A 16,993-nucleotide genomic window follows, 5' to 3' on the forward strand; every position below is an offset into this window, starting at 1 on the left:
ATGTTTTCATGCAAAGTAGAAAAAAAATCAAATCTTGGCCATGCTTCTAGGGAAAACACCACGTGATTCTGCTCAGAAACTTAAGGAGAGCACATGTTGGGATTCTGAAAGGTCTCCAGCTATGAAGGGAGACCATCACTGAAGATCATTTAAGTAGGAAACCAGACAACATTCTGACGGCTTTCAGCAGCTGTACCTGTGGTCTCTACCATTTGACTTTGCTCCTGCCAACTGCTGAGATCACCACTACTCTCCTGCTTGTCACTTTGTATCCACATCAAATGGAGACAACACAACATAGGCTTGTTAATTCACATGGATGATGGAGATCCATGGAACTATGCAAAGACTGCTGAAAGGCTGAAAAAATACTGATGTCATCTGCAGGAAGGAGAGAGTGCATACACAAATATTGTGCCTTACACAACGGCTCCAACATTCTACATTTGTTTCACTATGTCAACAGGCTATATATCATTGACTATGTAATTTTAAAAGCCATTCAGCATACAGGTATATTGGTATATTTGAGATATGAATCACCAAAATAATATTTGATCTAATATTTCAAACAATCACTTTGCATAACGAATTAAAAATGAAGGCATTATAGGAAGATAAAGAACTAAGTGGTGTACTTTCCTCCACTTAAATAGCAGTGCTTTGAAAGCAAAATTATATACTTTCCAGGTCAGGCCCCAACCCTCCCTTAGTAAGCCAGAAGATCCTGAACTGTAATTTAGACGGAGATGCTATAGGAGAATTTCAATGCTTAGAAATTGCAGAAGTTCAAGCAGCCACTTGACATAGAAGTGCTCACTCGAACACTCAAAAGGGCTACTTGAGAGTAGTAACTTACCATGAAAAGAGAATCATCAGGGTCATTGGGAATTGCCTGTAGCTAAATCTTTGGAATCCATGGTACAAAATGCTTCAATGGAGGCTTGTTGATTGCTGGAGCAATATCTAAACCCAGTGTCAGAACTGCATAACAAATCACAGAGAGGGCTTTTTAAATGTTACTGGGGCCCGCAGTCCTACCCTCCAGTAGCGAAGACTTCTATCATCATATTTCTTTTCAGAATCTGACCTTGCTTTTTAATCTGTATTCTTTGGAAAGAAAGGAATTCCAAAGGCCCCATCAAAGTTCACTAGGACATGCAATTTTGCAGTTGCTTGTAGTCAAATATTTTTTGATGTTTCCAGAAACTTTTTCAGACTTTATTGGCTTTCCAAATTATATGTTTCCTGTGCTACAGGAAATATTAGAAGATTTCAAGATAAATAGGCAATATACAGTATATTTATTACAAATTGTTCTGCAGCATAGTTTTTCCTTAGAGATGATCAAACTGCAATGAATTGGAGGGTGCAATATAATGCAGATGAAAACAAAAAATATCCAATATTTGAGGAAACAGGTGAACTGATGAAGCTATAATAAGTAACCTATTGTATTAACTTAGAGTTTCATAAATTACAAAAGCTATAGTACCAATAAGAGAGAATATTTGTAGTTCCAGGTTGAAATAAATATATAAGTGGCTAGATAATTCTAGTTTCAAGGTGCATCTTATAAATAGAATAGAATAGAATAGAACAGAATAGAATTCTTTATTGGCCAAGTATGATTGGACACACAAGGAATTTGTCTCCGTTGCGTAAGTTCCTCAGTGTATATGCAAGCAACAAGTGATAAATCATGATCTTAAAATACAATCATAGATCATAAGATATAACACTTATTGTTAGTCATAGGATACTAAATAAAGCAATCAACACAAATCATAAGATATAAGCAACAAAGTTATAGATAAGATGCTAAAGGAATAGATACCATAATAGGAAAGATGAGAAGGATAATAGTAATAAAACCCTACTACGTGAGTTGACATCCTAGGGCATAAGACAACGTTGTGGGAATTAAATTTATTTTTATTTTTATTTTTATTATTATTATTATTTATTTTCTATTATTATTTATTTTTATTTTTAGTCAGATATGGATATCAATATCCATATTTTATTGGTAAAATTTGTTTTCAAACTATGGTTTGCTATATGTGTAATGATCTTAATAAAATTAGGGATGGCAGGAGTTCCTCTATTTGTATCTGTCATAAAGGTTTTGTGTAACAAAACATGATTAATTCTAAATTAGAATTAGAAAATGTATAAGGTAGGAAAAATACTGGCTACAATGTAATCACAATTTTCAAAACTGCTTCCAACACAATATACACTAAACAGTTCTAATACTTAAAAACTTATAATATATTTATTTTTTTCTGTTTGAAAATGTAGGAAATATGGTTTTTTACTCCACACGAGCTCATTAAAAAGAATAAAACAATGGTTATAGAAGCAGTAAGAGGCTTGTATCCAAATAGTACTTTTTCACCAAAACATAATTGAAACCTTAAAAATCAGAAAGCACTTTCAGGCTCCTTCCTCCCTCAAAATTTCCATCAATTATTTTACAAATTATCCTCATAATTCTTATGAACAGTAGTCTTATTAGAGTTGCCTTGCAGTAAGATGGGTGGCAAACAACTTTAATGAATTAAATATTGAGTTATAACATATCACAGTAAATTACATATTGAGTTATTTTGATGAATCAGATTTGAACCATCAGTTTTTCTGCTCACCTCTGGAAGGGTTTTAAAGTGAATATTACAGAGAAAGTAATGAAAAGAAAATGCTTGAATATTAAGATTACAATGATTTACATAGGGTTAATTTTCAAGATGAAAAGATGACAAATTAGTGTTAATTTCAACAAAAAAATCATGGTAAATCTTTAAATAGTACTATTACATTTGACAAAGTTTCTTTAAACCTTTTACATATGGGTGCAATCATTGGTATATAATTTTTTTACGTAGATTACTAAGTAGAATATATATTATTTAGAATTTTGTAGGGCAAAATTCTACTTTTTTTTCTTGAACATAAATATAAACTACCGTATATACTCGAGTATAAGCCGAGTTTTTCAGCACGTTTTTTGTGCTGAAAAACGTCCCCTCGGCTTATACTCGAGTCTACGTCTTCGGGAACCCCGCACAGGAGGGGGTACCGAACGGACTCCCATGGGAGGGACGGGGAGCGGGCCCGCCGAGGTCTCGCGGGATTTGTCGCCCCCAGGCCGGCCCCCATTCCCGTGTCTGGTGGGCGGACGGCGCAAACTTGGCGGGCTGTGCATTGGCGCGGGGAAGCCCTGGTGGTGCAGTGAGAGGGCTGGGCAGGGGAGCCGCCAGCCTTCTCGGCTGAGGAGGAGGTTTCCCGACCGCGAGCTTCGCCGCGAGAGCCACCCCAAAGGCCAGAAGAAAAGGTCATTCCATCGGAGTAATGGGCGAAGGCTCCTTCCTCTCCCGCCTTACCCATGCTGTGCGAGCCCGGCTGGGCTGCAACCCCGCCGCCGCCGCCTTCCTCAGCCTCCGGGCTCGCGCTCTAGCAGCCGCCAAGCTCAGGCGGACTCGGCAGCTCCCCATCAGCACTCGCACGGCGCGATTCGGGCAGGAGGTCGGGCTCGCTCTGTGGCGGTGGCGCCTCCGCCGCCGCCTCCGCCGCCGCCGCCGCGCCGCCACGGCCACGGAGCGAGCCCGACTCCTCCTGCCCGAATCGCGCCGTGCAGTGCTGATGGGAGCTGCCGAGTCCGGCCTGAGCTTGGCGGCTGCTAGAGCGCGAGCCCCGGAGGCTGAGGAAGGGCGGCGGCGGGTTGCAGCCCAGCCGGGCTCGCACAGCATGGGTAAGGCAGCTCCCCATCAGCACTCGCACGGCGCGATTCGGGCAGGAGGTCGGGCTCGCTCTGTGGCGGTGGCGCCTCCGCCGCCGCCGCCGCCTCCGCCGCCGCCGCGCCGCCACGGCCATGGAGCGAGACCGACTCCTCCTGCCCGAATCGCGCCGTGCAGTGCTGATGGGAGCTGCCGAGTCCGCCTGAGCTTGGCGGCTGCTAGAGCGCGAGCCCCGGAGGCTGAGGAAGGGCGGCGGCGGCGGGTTGCAGCCCAGCCGGGCTCGCACAGCATGGGTAAGGCAGCTCCCCATCAGCACTCGCACGGCGCGATTCGGGCAGGAGGAGTCGGGCTCGCTCTGTGGCGGTGGCGCCTCCGCCGCCGCCGCCACGGCCACGGAGCGAGCCCGACCTCCTGCCCGAATCGCGCCGTGCAGTGCTGATGGGAGCTGCCGAGTCCGCCTGAGCTTGGCGGCTGCTAGAGCGCGAGCCCCGGAGGCTGAGGAAGGAGCGGCGGCGGCGGGTTGCAGCCCAGCCGGGCTCGCACAGCATGGGTAAGGCAGCTCCCCATCAGCACTCGCACGGCGCGATTCGGGCAGGAGGAGTCGGGCTCGCTCTGTGGCGGTGGCGCCTCCGCCGCCGCCGCCGCCTCCGCCGCCGCCGCCGCCACGGCCATGGAGCGAGACCGACTCCTCCTGCCCGAATCGCGCCGTGCAGTGCTGATGGGAGCTGCCGAGTCCGCCTGAGCTTGGCGGCTGCTAGAGCGCGAGCCCCGGAGGCTGAGGAAGGAGCGGCGGCGGCGGGTTGCAGCCCAGCCGGGCTCGCACAGCATGGGTAAGGCAGCTCCCCATCAGCACTCGCACGGCGCGATTCGGGCAGGAGGAGTCGGGCTCGCTCTGTGGCGGTGGCGCCCGCCGCCGCCGCCGCCGCCGCCGCCGCCGCCACGGCCACGGAGCGAGCCCGACCTCCTGCCCGAATCGCGCCGTGCAGTGCTGATGGGAGCTGCCGAGTCCGCCTGAGCTTGGCGGCTGCTAGAGCGTGAGCCCGGGAGGCTGAGGAAGGGCGGCGGCGGCGGGTTGCAGCCCAGCCGGGCTCGCACAGCATGGGTAAGGCAGCTCCCCATCAGCACTCGCACGGCGCGATTCGGGCAGGAGGAGTCGGGCTCGCTCTGTGGCGGTGGCGCCTCCGCCGCCGCCGCCGCCTCCGCCGCCGCCGCCGCCGCCACGGCCACGGAGCGAGACCGACTCCTCCTGCCCGAATCGCGCCGTGCAGTGCTGATGGGAGCTGCCGAGTCCGCCTGAGCTTGGCGGCTGCTAGAGCGCGAGCCCCGGAGGCTGAGGAAGGAGCGGCGGCGGCGGGTTGCAGCCCAGCCGGGCTCGCACAGCATGGGTAAGGCAGCTCCCCATCAGCACTCGCACGGCGCGATTCGGGCAGGAGGAGTCGGGCTCGCTCTGTGGCGGTGGCGCCCGCCGCCGCCGCCGCCGCCGCCGCCGCCGCCGCCACGGCCACGGAGCGAGCCCGACCTCCTGCCCGAATCGCGCCGTGCAGTGCTGATGGGAGCTGCCGAGTCCGCCTGAGCTTGGCGGCTGCTAGAGCGTGAGCCCGGGAGGCTGAGGAAGGGCGGCGGCAGGGTTGCAGCCCAGCCGGGCTCGCACAGCATGGGTAAGGCGGGAGAGGAAGGAGCCTTCGCTCCATTACTCCGATGGAATGACCTTTTCTTCTGGCCTTTGGGGTGGCTCTCGCGACGGCGAGTTCGCGCGGTCGGGGAAACCCTCCCTCCCTCAGCCGAGAAGGACTGCACCGCCAGGGCTTCCCCGCGCCAATGCATAGCCTGGCGGGAGTTACTGCAGCTCACCCGGCTCCCGCCCCAACTGGTGGTGTTGGGGCAGCCGCTCCGCTTTCTAGCAAAAAGGTCGCTCGCCCAAAACTCCTCGCCTTCTCCTGGGAAGGGCTGGATGGCTAGCCGAAGGGTTGAATAAGCAAGCCAACCTCCTCCCTCCTCCCTCCTCTCCCCATAGCGAAAAGCGTTTTCCCGTTGGAAGAGAGAGAGAGAGAGAAAGGAGGGCCGTTCCTCCTTCTTTCATTCTTTCTTCTCCTCCGTGCTTCAGAAGCTGGGCGTGTGTGCGCCTGTGTGCTCTAGTCTCTTCCGCGCTGGAAGAGAGAGAGAGAGAGAAAGGAGGGCCGTTCCTCCCTTCTTTCATTCTTTCTTCTCCTCCGTGCTTCAGAAGCTGGGCGTGTGTGCGCCTGTGTGCTCTAGTCCCCTTCTGTTGAGAGAGAGAAAGGATTGCTGGTGAAGGTTATTGGGGCTTTTGAGCAAGGGAGGAGGAACGCGAGCACCGCCTTCGCTGGCATTCCGGGATTTCCCTTTGTTTAGAGCTGGGAATCCTCCTTCCCCTTTGCACTCCCTCCTCCCTCCTCTCCCCAAGCGAAAGAGCGTTTTCCCGTTGGAAGAGAGAGAGAGAGAGAAAGGAGGGGCCGTTCCTCCCCTTCTTTCATTCTTTCTTCTCCCTCCGTGCTTCAGAAGCTGGGCGTGTGTGTGCGCGCCTGTGTGCTCTAGTCCTGTGTGCTCTAGTCTCTTCCGCGGCGCTGGAAGAGAGAGAGAGAGAGAAAGGAGGGGCCGTTCCTCCCCTTCTTTCATTCTTTCTTCTCCCTCCGTGCTTCAGAAGCTGGGCGTGTGTGTGCGCGCCTGTGTGCTCTAGTCCTGTGTGCTCTAGTCTCTTCCGCGGCGCTGGAAGAGAGAGAGAGAGAGAAAGGAGGGGCCGTTCCTCCCCTTCTTTCATTCTTTCTTCTCCCTCCGTGCTTCACCGTGCTGGGCGACCTGGAGCAGCTGCTCTTCAGCCAGATGCTCGGTGAGTCAGCCCGTCCCCTTCCTTCCCGTGGGGGTCTGCCTTGCTGGTGAAGGTTATTGGGGCTTTTGAGCAAGGGAGGAGGAACGCGAGCACCGCCTTTCGCGCTGGCATTCCGGGATTTCCCTTTGTTTAGAGCTGGGAATCCTCCTTCCCCCTTTTGCACTCCCTCCCTCCCTCCCTCTCTCTCTCTCTCTCTCTCACACACACACACACACACACACAGACTTCTAAAGTCGATTGGCACAATGCTAAGCAAACACAGCAGTGGGTCAAGGGTGAAGGGCTAGGAACCTGGCAGGTGAAAGGTTGAGCGACATGAAAGGCAAAGACCACAATTGTTTTAAGAAAGAAGCTTTAGCAGGGAGGGGGGGATGGGAGGGTGTTTTAAGTTTTGGCAAACAGCCAGGCCAACTGTATTGGAGAAGGTCACACAACTGGCCTTAACATTTTAGCTGCTGTCTTTTTCCTCACACTTGGGTTTAATGATATTAGAGATCCTTATTGCCCTGCCAAAAAAAAAAAAAAAAGAGCCACCCCAACGTCTATGAAAATTAACCTTCTCTGCCAAGAGACACTGTGCAGGGTATTTTCACTATTGGTGTGCATACAGGCTTAGATTTGTGCTGGGTTCTTAGTGCTTAGAGCACTGACCTTCAGAGGCACCCTGGTCCCTTGGAAGCTAAAGGAGGACTCATTTTCATGCTTGCAGTTGTATTGTCAATTTCTGTGAGACAATGTTGTTGAAGTAACTCACTCACTCATTCATTCATTCATTCATTCCTTGTGTGTCCAATCACACTTAGCCAATAAAAATTCTATTCTATTCTATTCTATTCATTCATTCATTCATTTTATTTTGTCAAATACATATTAAATAATTATATAAATATAAGCATGAATTGAATACATAAAAGGAATACAACTAAAGGGAACATTAGGACAGGGACGGTAGGCACGCTGGTGCTCTTATGCACGCCCCTTACAGACCTCTTAGGAATGGGGTGAGGTCAATACTAGATAGTCTTTGGTTAAGGCTTTGGGGATTTTGGGAAGAGACCAGAGTCAGGTAGCACATTCAGGCATTAACAACTCTGTTACTGAAGTCACATTTTCTGCAATCTAGATTGGAGAGGTTCACTTTTAAGTTTGAATCTATTGTGTTCTCGTGTATTGTTGTGGTTGAAGCTGAAGTAGTCATTGATAGGAAGTACATTGTAGCAGATAATTTTATGAGCTATGCTCAGGTCATACCAAAGCGGCGTAGTTCTAAATTTTCTAAAGCTGGGAATCCTCCTTCCCCTTTGCACTTTTATTGTTTTCGTTCAAATAAATATTCATGTTATTTTACTTGGCTCTATCTTTATTTTTACATTAGTCAGATATGGATATCAATATCCATATTTTATTGGTAAAATTTGTTTTCAAACTATGGTTTGCTATATGTGTAATGATCTTAATAAAATTAGGGATGGCAGGAGTTCCTCTATTTGTATCTGTCATAAAGGTTTTGTGTAACAAAACATGATTAATTCTAAATTAGAATTAGAAAATGTATAAGGTAGGAAAAATACTGGCTACAATGTAATCACAATTTTCAAAACTGCTTCCAACACAATATACACTAAACAGTTCTAATACTTAAAAACTTATAATATATTTATTTTTTTCTGTTTGAAAATGTAGGAAATATGGTTTTTTACTCCACACGAGCTCATTAAAAAGAATAAAACAATGGTTATAGAAGCAGTAAGAGGCTTGTATCCAAATAGTACTTTTTCACCAAAACATAATTGAAACCTTAAAAATCAGAAAGCACTTTCAGGCTCCTTCCTCCCTCAAAATTTCCATCAATTATTTTACAAATTATCCTCATAATTCTTATGAACAGTAGTCTTATTAGAGTTGCCTTGCAGTAAGATGGGTGGCAAACAACTTTAATGAATTAAATATTGAGTTATAACATATCACAGTAAATTACATATTGAGTTATTTTGATGAATCAGATTTGAACCATCAGTTTTTCTGCTCACCTCTGGAAGGGTTTTAAAGTGAATATTACAGAGAAAGTAATGAAAAGAAAATGCTTGAATATTAAGATTACAATGATTTACATAGGGTTAATTTTCAAGATGAAAAGATGACAAATTAGTGTTAATTTCAACAAAAAAATCATGGTAAATCTTTAAATAGTACTATTACATTTGACAAAGTTTCTTTAAATCTTTTACATATGGGTGCAATCATTGGTATATAATTTTTTTACGTAGATTACTAAGTAGAATATATATTATTTAGAATTTTGTAGGGCAAAATTCTACTTTTTTTTCTTGAACATAAATATAAACTACCAGATAAGTATAAGCCGAGTTTTCAGCACATTTTTGTGCTGAAAACGTCGGCTTATACTCGGTCTATACCTTATACTCAAGTTTTTTTTAAGCCCTCGCTTATACTCGGATCGGCTTATACTCAAGTTTTTTTTTTCTTTTTCACATTTTACCGGACTGAAGCCCTGCCGGTGCAGTGAGAGGCGGGCGGGGAGCCGCCAGCCTTCTCAGCTGAGGGAGGAGGGTTTCAACCGTAGCTGCCTCATTTCCCACCCTCGGCTTATACTCGAGTCAATAGTTTTTCCCAGTTTTTGTGGTAAAATTAGGTGCCTCGGCTTATATTCGGATCGGCTTATACTCGAGTATATACGGTATCTTCTATTTCATAAAACATATACCTAGCACTTTTCATACACCAACCTGTAAACTTGAAATTAAATTTTACAGAGTAAATCAGACAAATATAAAGTTGTACTTTTGCTTATCATATCTTTCTGATTACCAGGCTCACTATCAGTCATAACCATTTACATTCCAAAGAAGCTAATATTTTATAAGTTTCAAAATATATTGCAATTATGCTTAAGAACTTAAATTTTACTTTTTACAAATCAATTAAAAACATTGAAAAAAGGTATTGAGATCCTGAGCAATTTAAAAAGAACTTTAACACGATTCATGTTTAACTTTCTGGCTATAAAATGTAGGACTTGTATGGAATCAGAAGGACACAGAAATATATACAACATTCCATTAAGATGTGGTAAATGTCATTCAGTTTACTATACAATCTTAAATATATCTACCTAAAGAAAAATTTATTATTTCAGTGGAACAGCTTTTAAAGTTAGCGTGTACTGGATTACAGTCTTAGCCTTCCACTACTGTTACTGATGTATGTTCAGAGACTTTATATTTTAAAAATATTAGGATTATTATTTTTCTTCTCAGTACTTCTGTATAAAATAAATCTACTTTTCCAAAGATTTAATAATTATAAAAGATTAAATATTGTTGATAGTAAAACATGGTGTCTCCTTTTGGAAATTAAAAATGTTTGATTTGTTAACAGCACCTTAAGATAGAATTAAAACAAGTGTGACTGAATGCACAAAGAATTTGACTCTGGTACATAAGCTCTCAGTGTACAACAAGCAACAAAGTGATAAATCATAAATCATAAGATACAATCATAAATCATAAGACACAACCAACAAAATGATAATCATGAGATACCAACAGGAGTAGGTAATAAGAAACATAAGAAGGACAATAGCAATACAGCCCTAATACATGGGTAAATATCCTTACGCATAAAACAGTGCTATGGGAATTACGTGTTTACATGGGAGGAAAAATGTTCGTGGGCCTAGCTGTTTTGGCATGCAATGCCCTATAGCGGTGTCCTATAGAAGTTGTTACAGTTTATGTCTAGGATGTGAGGAGTTTGTAGATATTTTCTGGTTTATGCAGTATACAAGTTCCCAATGGAAGGCAAGTTGGTTGCAATTGTTTTTTCTGCAGTCTTAACTGCTAATTGATGTCTGTGCCTGACCTGGTTAATTGCTGTACCAAACCAGACATTTACAGAAATACAAATGACAGACTCAAGAATTACTCTGCAGAACTCTATCAGCAGTCTGAGATTTCTGAGTTGAGGAAGAACATTCTTTATTGTGTCTTTTTAATGATGGCTCTACTGTTAGGTGTCCATTTCAAGTCCTGGGAGATTATAGAACCCATAAACTTGAAGGTCTCTACTGTTGATACTGTCTTGCCTAATATTGTAAGAGGTGGTAGAATAGGAGGGCTCTTCCTAAAATCTGTCATCTCTATTTCCTAGACCACACTATCTTTGTGAAATGTATATTTTTTTTTATTTATAACAAAGACATCTCAATAGAAAATTAGAATAGCTATTGGCAATTAAATTCCTTCCGAAGCTGCATAAGACGTAGCATTACTGGAAAAACAGAACTTTGCTTTCATTTAAAACAGTTTTTTCTATGTTACAACCTCAACAGCACTCCCACAGCACACACAAAACTACCAGAAGAATTTGGCTTTCCCATTCATGTTAAAAGAGAAGACAGTTCAATATACCATACCTATTTCTTTTAGGTCAACTCTAATGCTTAGTGTATTTCCTATTCTAGAGCTGCATTTTTCAATTTGATTGCAACTATATTTGAAATCCATGAAAAGGAGTAAGATTGAGAGTTAGTAACAAATCAATAGATGCTTCTTTTTAATTGCACCCTTTCCCCACATTTGAAGCATTTTTCTAATTGACACTGAATTAGCCCTCTTTGTGGCAAGCACTTTAATGGAAACTGCTTGATGGTTTTGGCTCATGGCAGAGGTGTAACAAATAAGATTTAGTGGGAAGAGGGAACAGCAATGTCATACTGAACAGTACATTGGCTTTCTTCTTTTTATCCACATGGGAAGCTATGCATGGCCCACTTGCCTTTGACCAGTAAATGGGCACAACTAAAACAATGAATTAATTATGCATTCCCCATGAGTTTAGAGACTGTGCTTAATATGATTAGTGCTGCTGTCTACCCAACTTAAGGACTGACATGTATTTCAAAAACTAAAAGTGGGGGTAAGATGTCTTCTGATATCCAGAACATTAATTCTGAAATCCTCCCAGTCCTTGCATACTAAAAGTGGGGTAAGATGTCTTCTGATATCCAGAACATTAATTCTGAAATCCTCCCAGTCCTTGCATACTAAAAGTGGGGTAAGATGTCTTCTGATATCCAGAACATTAATTCTGAAATCCTCCCAGTCCTTGCATACTAAAAGTGGGGTAAGATGTCTTCTGATATCCAGAACATTAATTCTGAAATCCTCCCAGTCCTTGCATACTAAAAGTGGGGTAAGATGTCTTCTGATATCCAGAACATTAATTCTGAAATCCTCCCAGTCCTTGCATACTAAAAGTGGGGGTAAGATGTCTTCTGATATCCAGAACATTAATTCTGAAATCCTCCCAGTCCTTGCATACTAAAAGTGGAACATTCTCAAAAGAACCATAAAAGAAACAGGTCAATATACTCTTTTCTGTCTGGGGTGGGGGTGGTATCCTTTATTTTCACTGAAGACCCAAAGAGAAGGGAAGAATGGGAAAAGAAAAAAAAGACTCTCTCCCCATGATTAATGTTCAACATTCCAGAACATACTTATAAAGAAATCTCAGAAAGGAGCTACCTTAATAATTTGCTTAAAATTATCTATATTTCACTCTACTTAATAACTTGATTTTCAGCTTCCTTTTACAAACAATGTAGTTTTGTGCTGAAGGAAAAGGGGTTAGGGTTACACATTTCACAGCAGTATTTCGAAACTTGTATTTAAGCAACCAATAAAACAATGATTATGTGTTATTTCAATTTTCATAATACTTTCATAGCCTACCTATCATCAAACTAATTTTGAATGTCCATCATGATTATTTCTAGCATGCATGTGTTTATAATTAATCCAATACAAATGGCTGTTAATCTGGGGAAAAAAAACAGCTTAGCTCTTATGGCGTGTTTCAACAACAAGAATCTGCTGCAGAGGAGAAATAAGTCTGTTGCCTATTCCCCCCCTTTATAAACGAAATGAAATAAAAATAAAAATTAGAACACCACTACAGCTAGCTGTCAGGGGAATATCTTCACAGCTGCAAAGAAAATCCAAATCTAAATGCAATTCATAATGGTCACTTTTGAGAAACCATTTGCAGACAGTTTCACATAACTCTAAGCTGATACCACATGATAAGATAAATTTATAGTGCCAAACTGCACATTGATAAGAAAGATTGTGTATGCTGATTATAATTTTGGAAGACCACCCAGTTAGCCACAAACAGCAAGAGCTATCTCTTTTGCCAACTAATAAGAGTTTATACCATTATAGTCTGACTGTTGAATAGTGAATAGCATAGATTATTTCATGCTGTAATCTTTGTGAGCTAAAGGGAATTTACACAGCTCTAAAGTTGGAGAGTGCTAAATATTTATTCTATTCTAACCTGTAACCTTTAACTGAACAATATGCAATCCAAGGCCAACATTATCTACTAGAAAGTCTTAAATCAGAAAGCAAAATATACCATACCTATTTCTTTTAGGTCAACTCTAATGCTTAGGGTGTATTTCCTATTCTAGAGCTGCATTTTTCAATTTGATTGCAACTATATTTGAAATCCATGAAAAGGAGTAAGATTGAGAGTTAGTAACAAATCAATAGATGCTTCTTTTTAATTGCACCCTTTCCCCACATTTGAAGCATTTTTCTAATTGACACTGAATTAGCCCTCTTTGTGGCAAGCACTTTAATGGAAACTGCTTGATGGTTTTGGCTCATGGCAGAGGTGTAACAAATAAGATTTAGTGGGAAGAGGGAACAGCAATGTCATACTGAACAGTACATTGGCTTTCTTCTTTTTATCCACATGGGAAGCTATGCATGGCCCACTTGCCTTTGACCAGTAAATGGGCACAACTAAAACAATGAATTAATTATGCATTCCCCATGAGTTTAGAGACTGTGCTTAATATGATTAGTGCTGCTGTCTACCCAACTTAAGGACTGACATGTATTTCAAAAACTAAAAGTGGGGGTAAGATGTCTTCTGATATCCAGAACATTAATTCTGAAATCCTCTCAGTCCTTGCATACTAAAAGTGGGGTAAGATGTCTTCTGATATCCAGAACATTAATTCTGAAATCCTCCCAGTCCTTGCATACTAAAAGTGGGGTAAGATGTCTTCTGATATCCAGAACATTAATTCTGAAATCCTCCCAGTCCTTGCATACTAAAAGTGGGGTAAGATGTCTTCTGATATCCAGAACATTAATTCTGAAATCCTCCCAGTCCTTGCATACTAAAAGTGGGGTAAGATGTCTTCTGATATCCAGAACATTAATTCTGAAATCCTCCCAGTCCTTGCATACTAAAAGTGGGGTAAGATGTCTTCTGATATCCAGAACATTAATTCTGAAATCCTCCCAGTCCTTGCATACTAAAAGTGGGGTAAGATGTCTTCTGATATCCAGAACATTAATTCTGAAATCCTCCCAGTCCTTGCATACTAAAAGTGGGGTAAGATGTCTTCTGATATCCAGAACATTAATTCTGAAATCCTCCCAGTCCTTGCATACTAAAAGTGGGGTAAGATGTCTTCTGATATCCAGAACATTAATTCTGAAATCCTCCCAGTCCTTGCATACTAAAAGTGGGGGTAAGATGTCTTCTGATATCCAGAACATTAATTCTGAAATCCTCTCAGTCCTTGCATACTAAAAGTGGAACATTCTCAAAAGAACCATAAAAGAAACAGGTCAATATACTCTTTTCTGTCTGGGGTGGGGGTGGTATCCTTTATTTTCACTGAAGACCCAAAGAGAAGGGAAGAATGGGAAAAGAAAAAAAAGACTCTCTCCCCATGATTAATGTTCAACATTCCAGAACATACTTATAAAGAAATCTCAGAAAGGAGCTACCTTAATAATTTGCTTAAAATTATCTATATTTCACTCTACTTAATAACTTGATTTTCAGCTTCCTTTTACAAACAATGTAGTTTTGTGCTGAAGGAAAAGGGTTAGATTACATCTCTATGCATTTGTCAAATCAATTTTTAAAGCCATTTAAAGTTGGTGGGCATTATTAGTGTTCAACTGGCTTTGTTCTCAAGGTTACCCGCTGAACAGTAACTAGAGGACAACCCAAATCCAATAAATCCCAGAATAACCAACTTCAAGCATAGTTTTTATTTAACAGAATAACAGAGTTGGAAGGGGCCTTGGAGAGCTTATAGTCTAAACTCCTGTTAAAGCAGGAAACTCTATACCATTTCAGACAAATGGTTGTCCAATCTCTTCCTAAAACTTCCAGTGTTGGAGCACCTACAACTTCTGGAGGCAAATCATTCCACTGATTAATTAACTGTCATGAAATTTCTCCTTATAAGGTTCTAGGTTCATTCTCTCCTTGACTGGTTTCCATCCATTGCTTCTTATCCTGCCTTCAGGTGTTTTGGAAAATAGGATGACCCCCCTTTTCTTTATAGCAGTTTCTTAGATAGATATTGCTATTTTATGAGCCCTAGTTCTTTTTTTCACTAAACTAGACGTACCCAATTCCTAGAACCTTTCTTCATGTTTTATCCTCCAATTCTCTAATCATCTTTATTTTTGTTCTCAGCACTCTTTCTAGAGTCTTAAAAAATTTTTTATATTGTGGCGACCAAAACTGAATGCAATATTCCAAGTGTGGTTTTACCAAGGCATTATAAAGTGGTATTAACACTTCATGTGATCCTGATTCTATCCCTCTGTTAATGCAGCTAGGACTGTGTTGGCTTTTTTTGGTAGCTGCAGCACACTGCTGGCTCATATTTAAGTGATTGTCCACTAGGACTCCAAGATCCCTCTCATAGTTACTACTATTGAGCCAGAAAGCACCTATTCCATCCCCTTGTCTAAACTATTGATGAAGATATTGAAGAGTACTGGTCCTAAGACAGAATCTTGGGGTATCCAACTGCACACTTCCTCCATGTAGATGCAGTTCCATTAAGGACTACAGATCAAGTGCCTTTAAATAACTCATATATTTTACTATACTTCGTAGAGATTCCTGGCAATTATCAACAATTATACATATTACTATAATTCACTCCCATTAAACCATAATTCATAATCAATTAAGTATAAAACTTAAGATAACAAAATATTTTGTAAAACTGGAGAGTGCTAAATATTTATTCTATTGTAACCTGTAACCTTTAACTGAACAATATGCAATCCAAGGCCAACATTATCTACTAGAAAGTCTTAAATCAGAAAGCAAAATATACCATACCTATTTCTTTTAGGTCAACTGTAATGCTTAGTGTGTATTTCCTATTCTAGAGCTGCATTTTTCAATTTGATTACAACTATATTTGAAATCCATGAAAAGGAGTAGATATAAAAAATATATATGTAGTAACGATTTACAGTGATAGTGGTTAGAAAGACTGCCACAATAATCTTAGAAGTAATGGTAAAGAAGCTCACTTCTTTCATTTCTCAAATTTGTTTTTCCTCCAGTTTTTAATGTCTTATGGATGGCTGCCACTATCCCTGCAGATACAGGTACCCAGCAAACTTGATGATCCCAGCTAATTCGTTTACTGGTTTCTGCTTTTAGTTGAAAACAAGAAGAAAAAAGAAAAATTAGTGATCTTCAAAGCCAAAACACCAACTTCAAGCATAGTTTTTATTTAACAGAATAACAGAGTTGGAAGGGGCCTTGGAGAGCCTATAGTCTAAACTCCTGTTAAAGCAGGAAACTATACCATTTCAGACAAATGGTTGTCCAATCTCTTCCTAAAACTTCCAGTGTTGGAGCACCTACAACTTCTGGAGGCAAATCATTCCACTGATTAATTAACTGTCATGAAATTTCTCCTTATAAGGTTCTAGGTTCATTCTCTCCTTGACTGGTTTCCATCCATTGCTTCTTATCCTGCCTTCAGGTGTTTTGGAAAATAGGATGACCCCCCTTTTCTTTATAGCAGTTTCTTAGATAGATACTGCTATTTTATCAGCCCTAGTTCTTTTTTTCATTAAACTAGACGTACCCAATTCCTAGAACCTTTCTTCATGTTTTATCCTCCAATTCTCTAATCATCTTTATTTTTGTTCTCAGCACTCTTTCTAGAGTCTTAAAAATTTTTTTATATTGTGGTGACCAAAACTGAATGCAATATTCCAAGTGTGGTTTTACCAAGGCATTATAAAGTGGTATTAACACTTCATGTGATCCTGATTCTATCCCTCTGTTAATGCAGCTAGGACTGTGCTGGCTTTTTTTGGTAGCTGCAGCACACTGCTGGCTCATATTTAAGTGATTGTCCACTAGGACTCCAAGATCCCTCTCATAGTTACTACTATTGAGCCAGAAAGCACCTATTCCATCCCCTTGTCTAAACTATTGATGAAGATATTGAAGAGTACTGGTCCTAAGACAGAATCTTGGGGTATCCAACTGCACACTTCCTCCATGTAGATGCAGTTCCATTAAGGAC

At 42.0% G+C, this 16,993-nt stretch overlaps 1 protein-coding gene across 1 annotated transcript in view; it reads right to left on the reverse strand.

Annotated features, from left to right (window-relative positions):
- The window catches only part of LOC131189518 (protoheme IX farnesyltransferase, mitochondrial), a 76,000-nt gene extending 59,895 nt beyond the window's left edge, over window positions 1-16,105 (reverse strand). The window contains exon 1 of the mRNA XM_058165637.1: window positions 15,981-16,105. Within this exon, the coding sequence (XP_058021620.1) occupies window positions 15,981-15,989 (9 nt within the window). The 5' untranslated portion in view covers window positions 15,990-16,105. The remainder of the gene's footprint in view (window positions 1-15,980) is intronic.
- Between the last annotated feature and the right edge of the window lie 888 nt (window positions 16,106-16,993).

The sequence above is a fragment of the Ahaetulla prasina genome, chromosome 2, assembly GCF_028640845.1.
Source record: "Ahaetulla prasina isolate Xishuangbanna chromosome 2, ASM2864084v1, whole genome shotgun sequence".
NCBI lineage: Eukaryota > Metazoa > Chordata > Lepidosauria > Squamata > Colubridae > Ahaetulla > Ahaetulla prasina.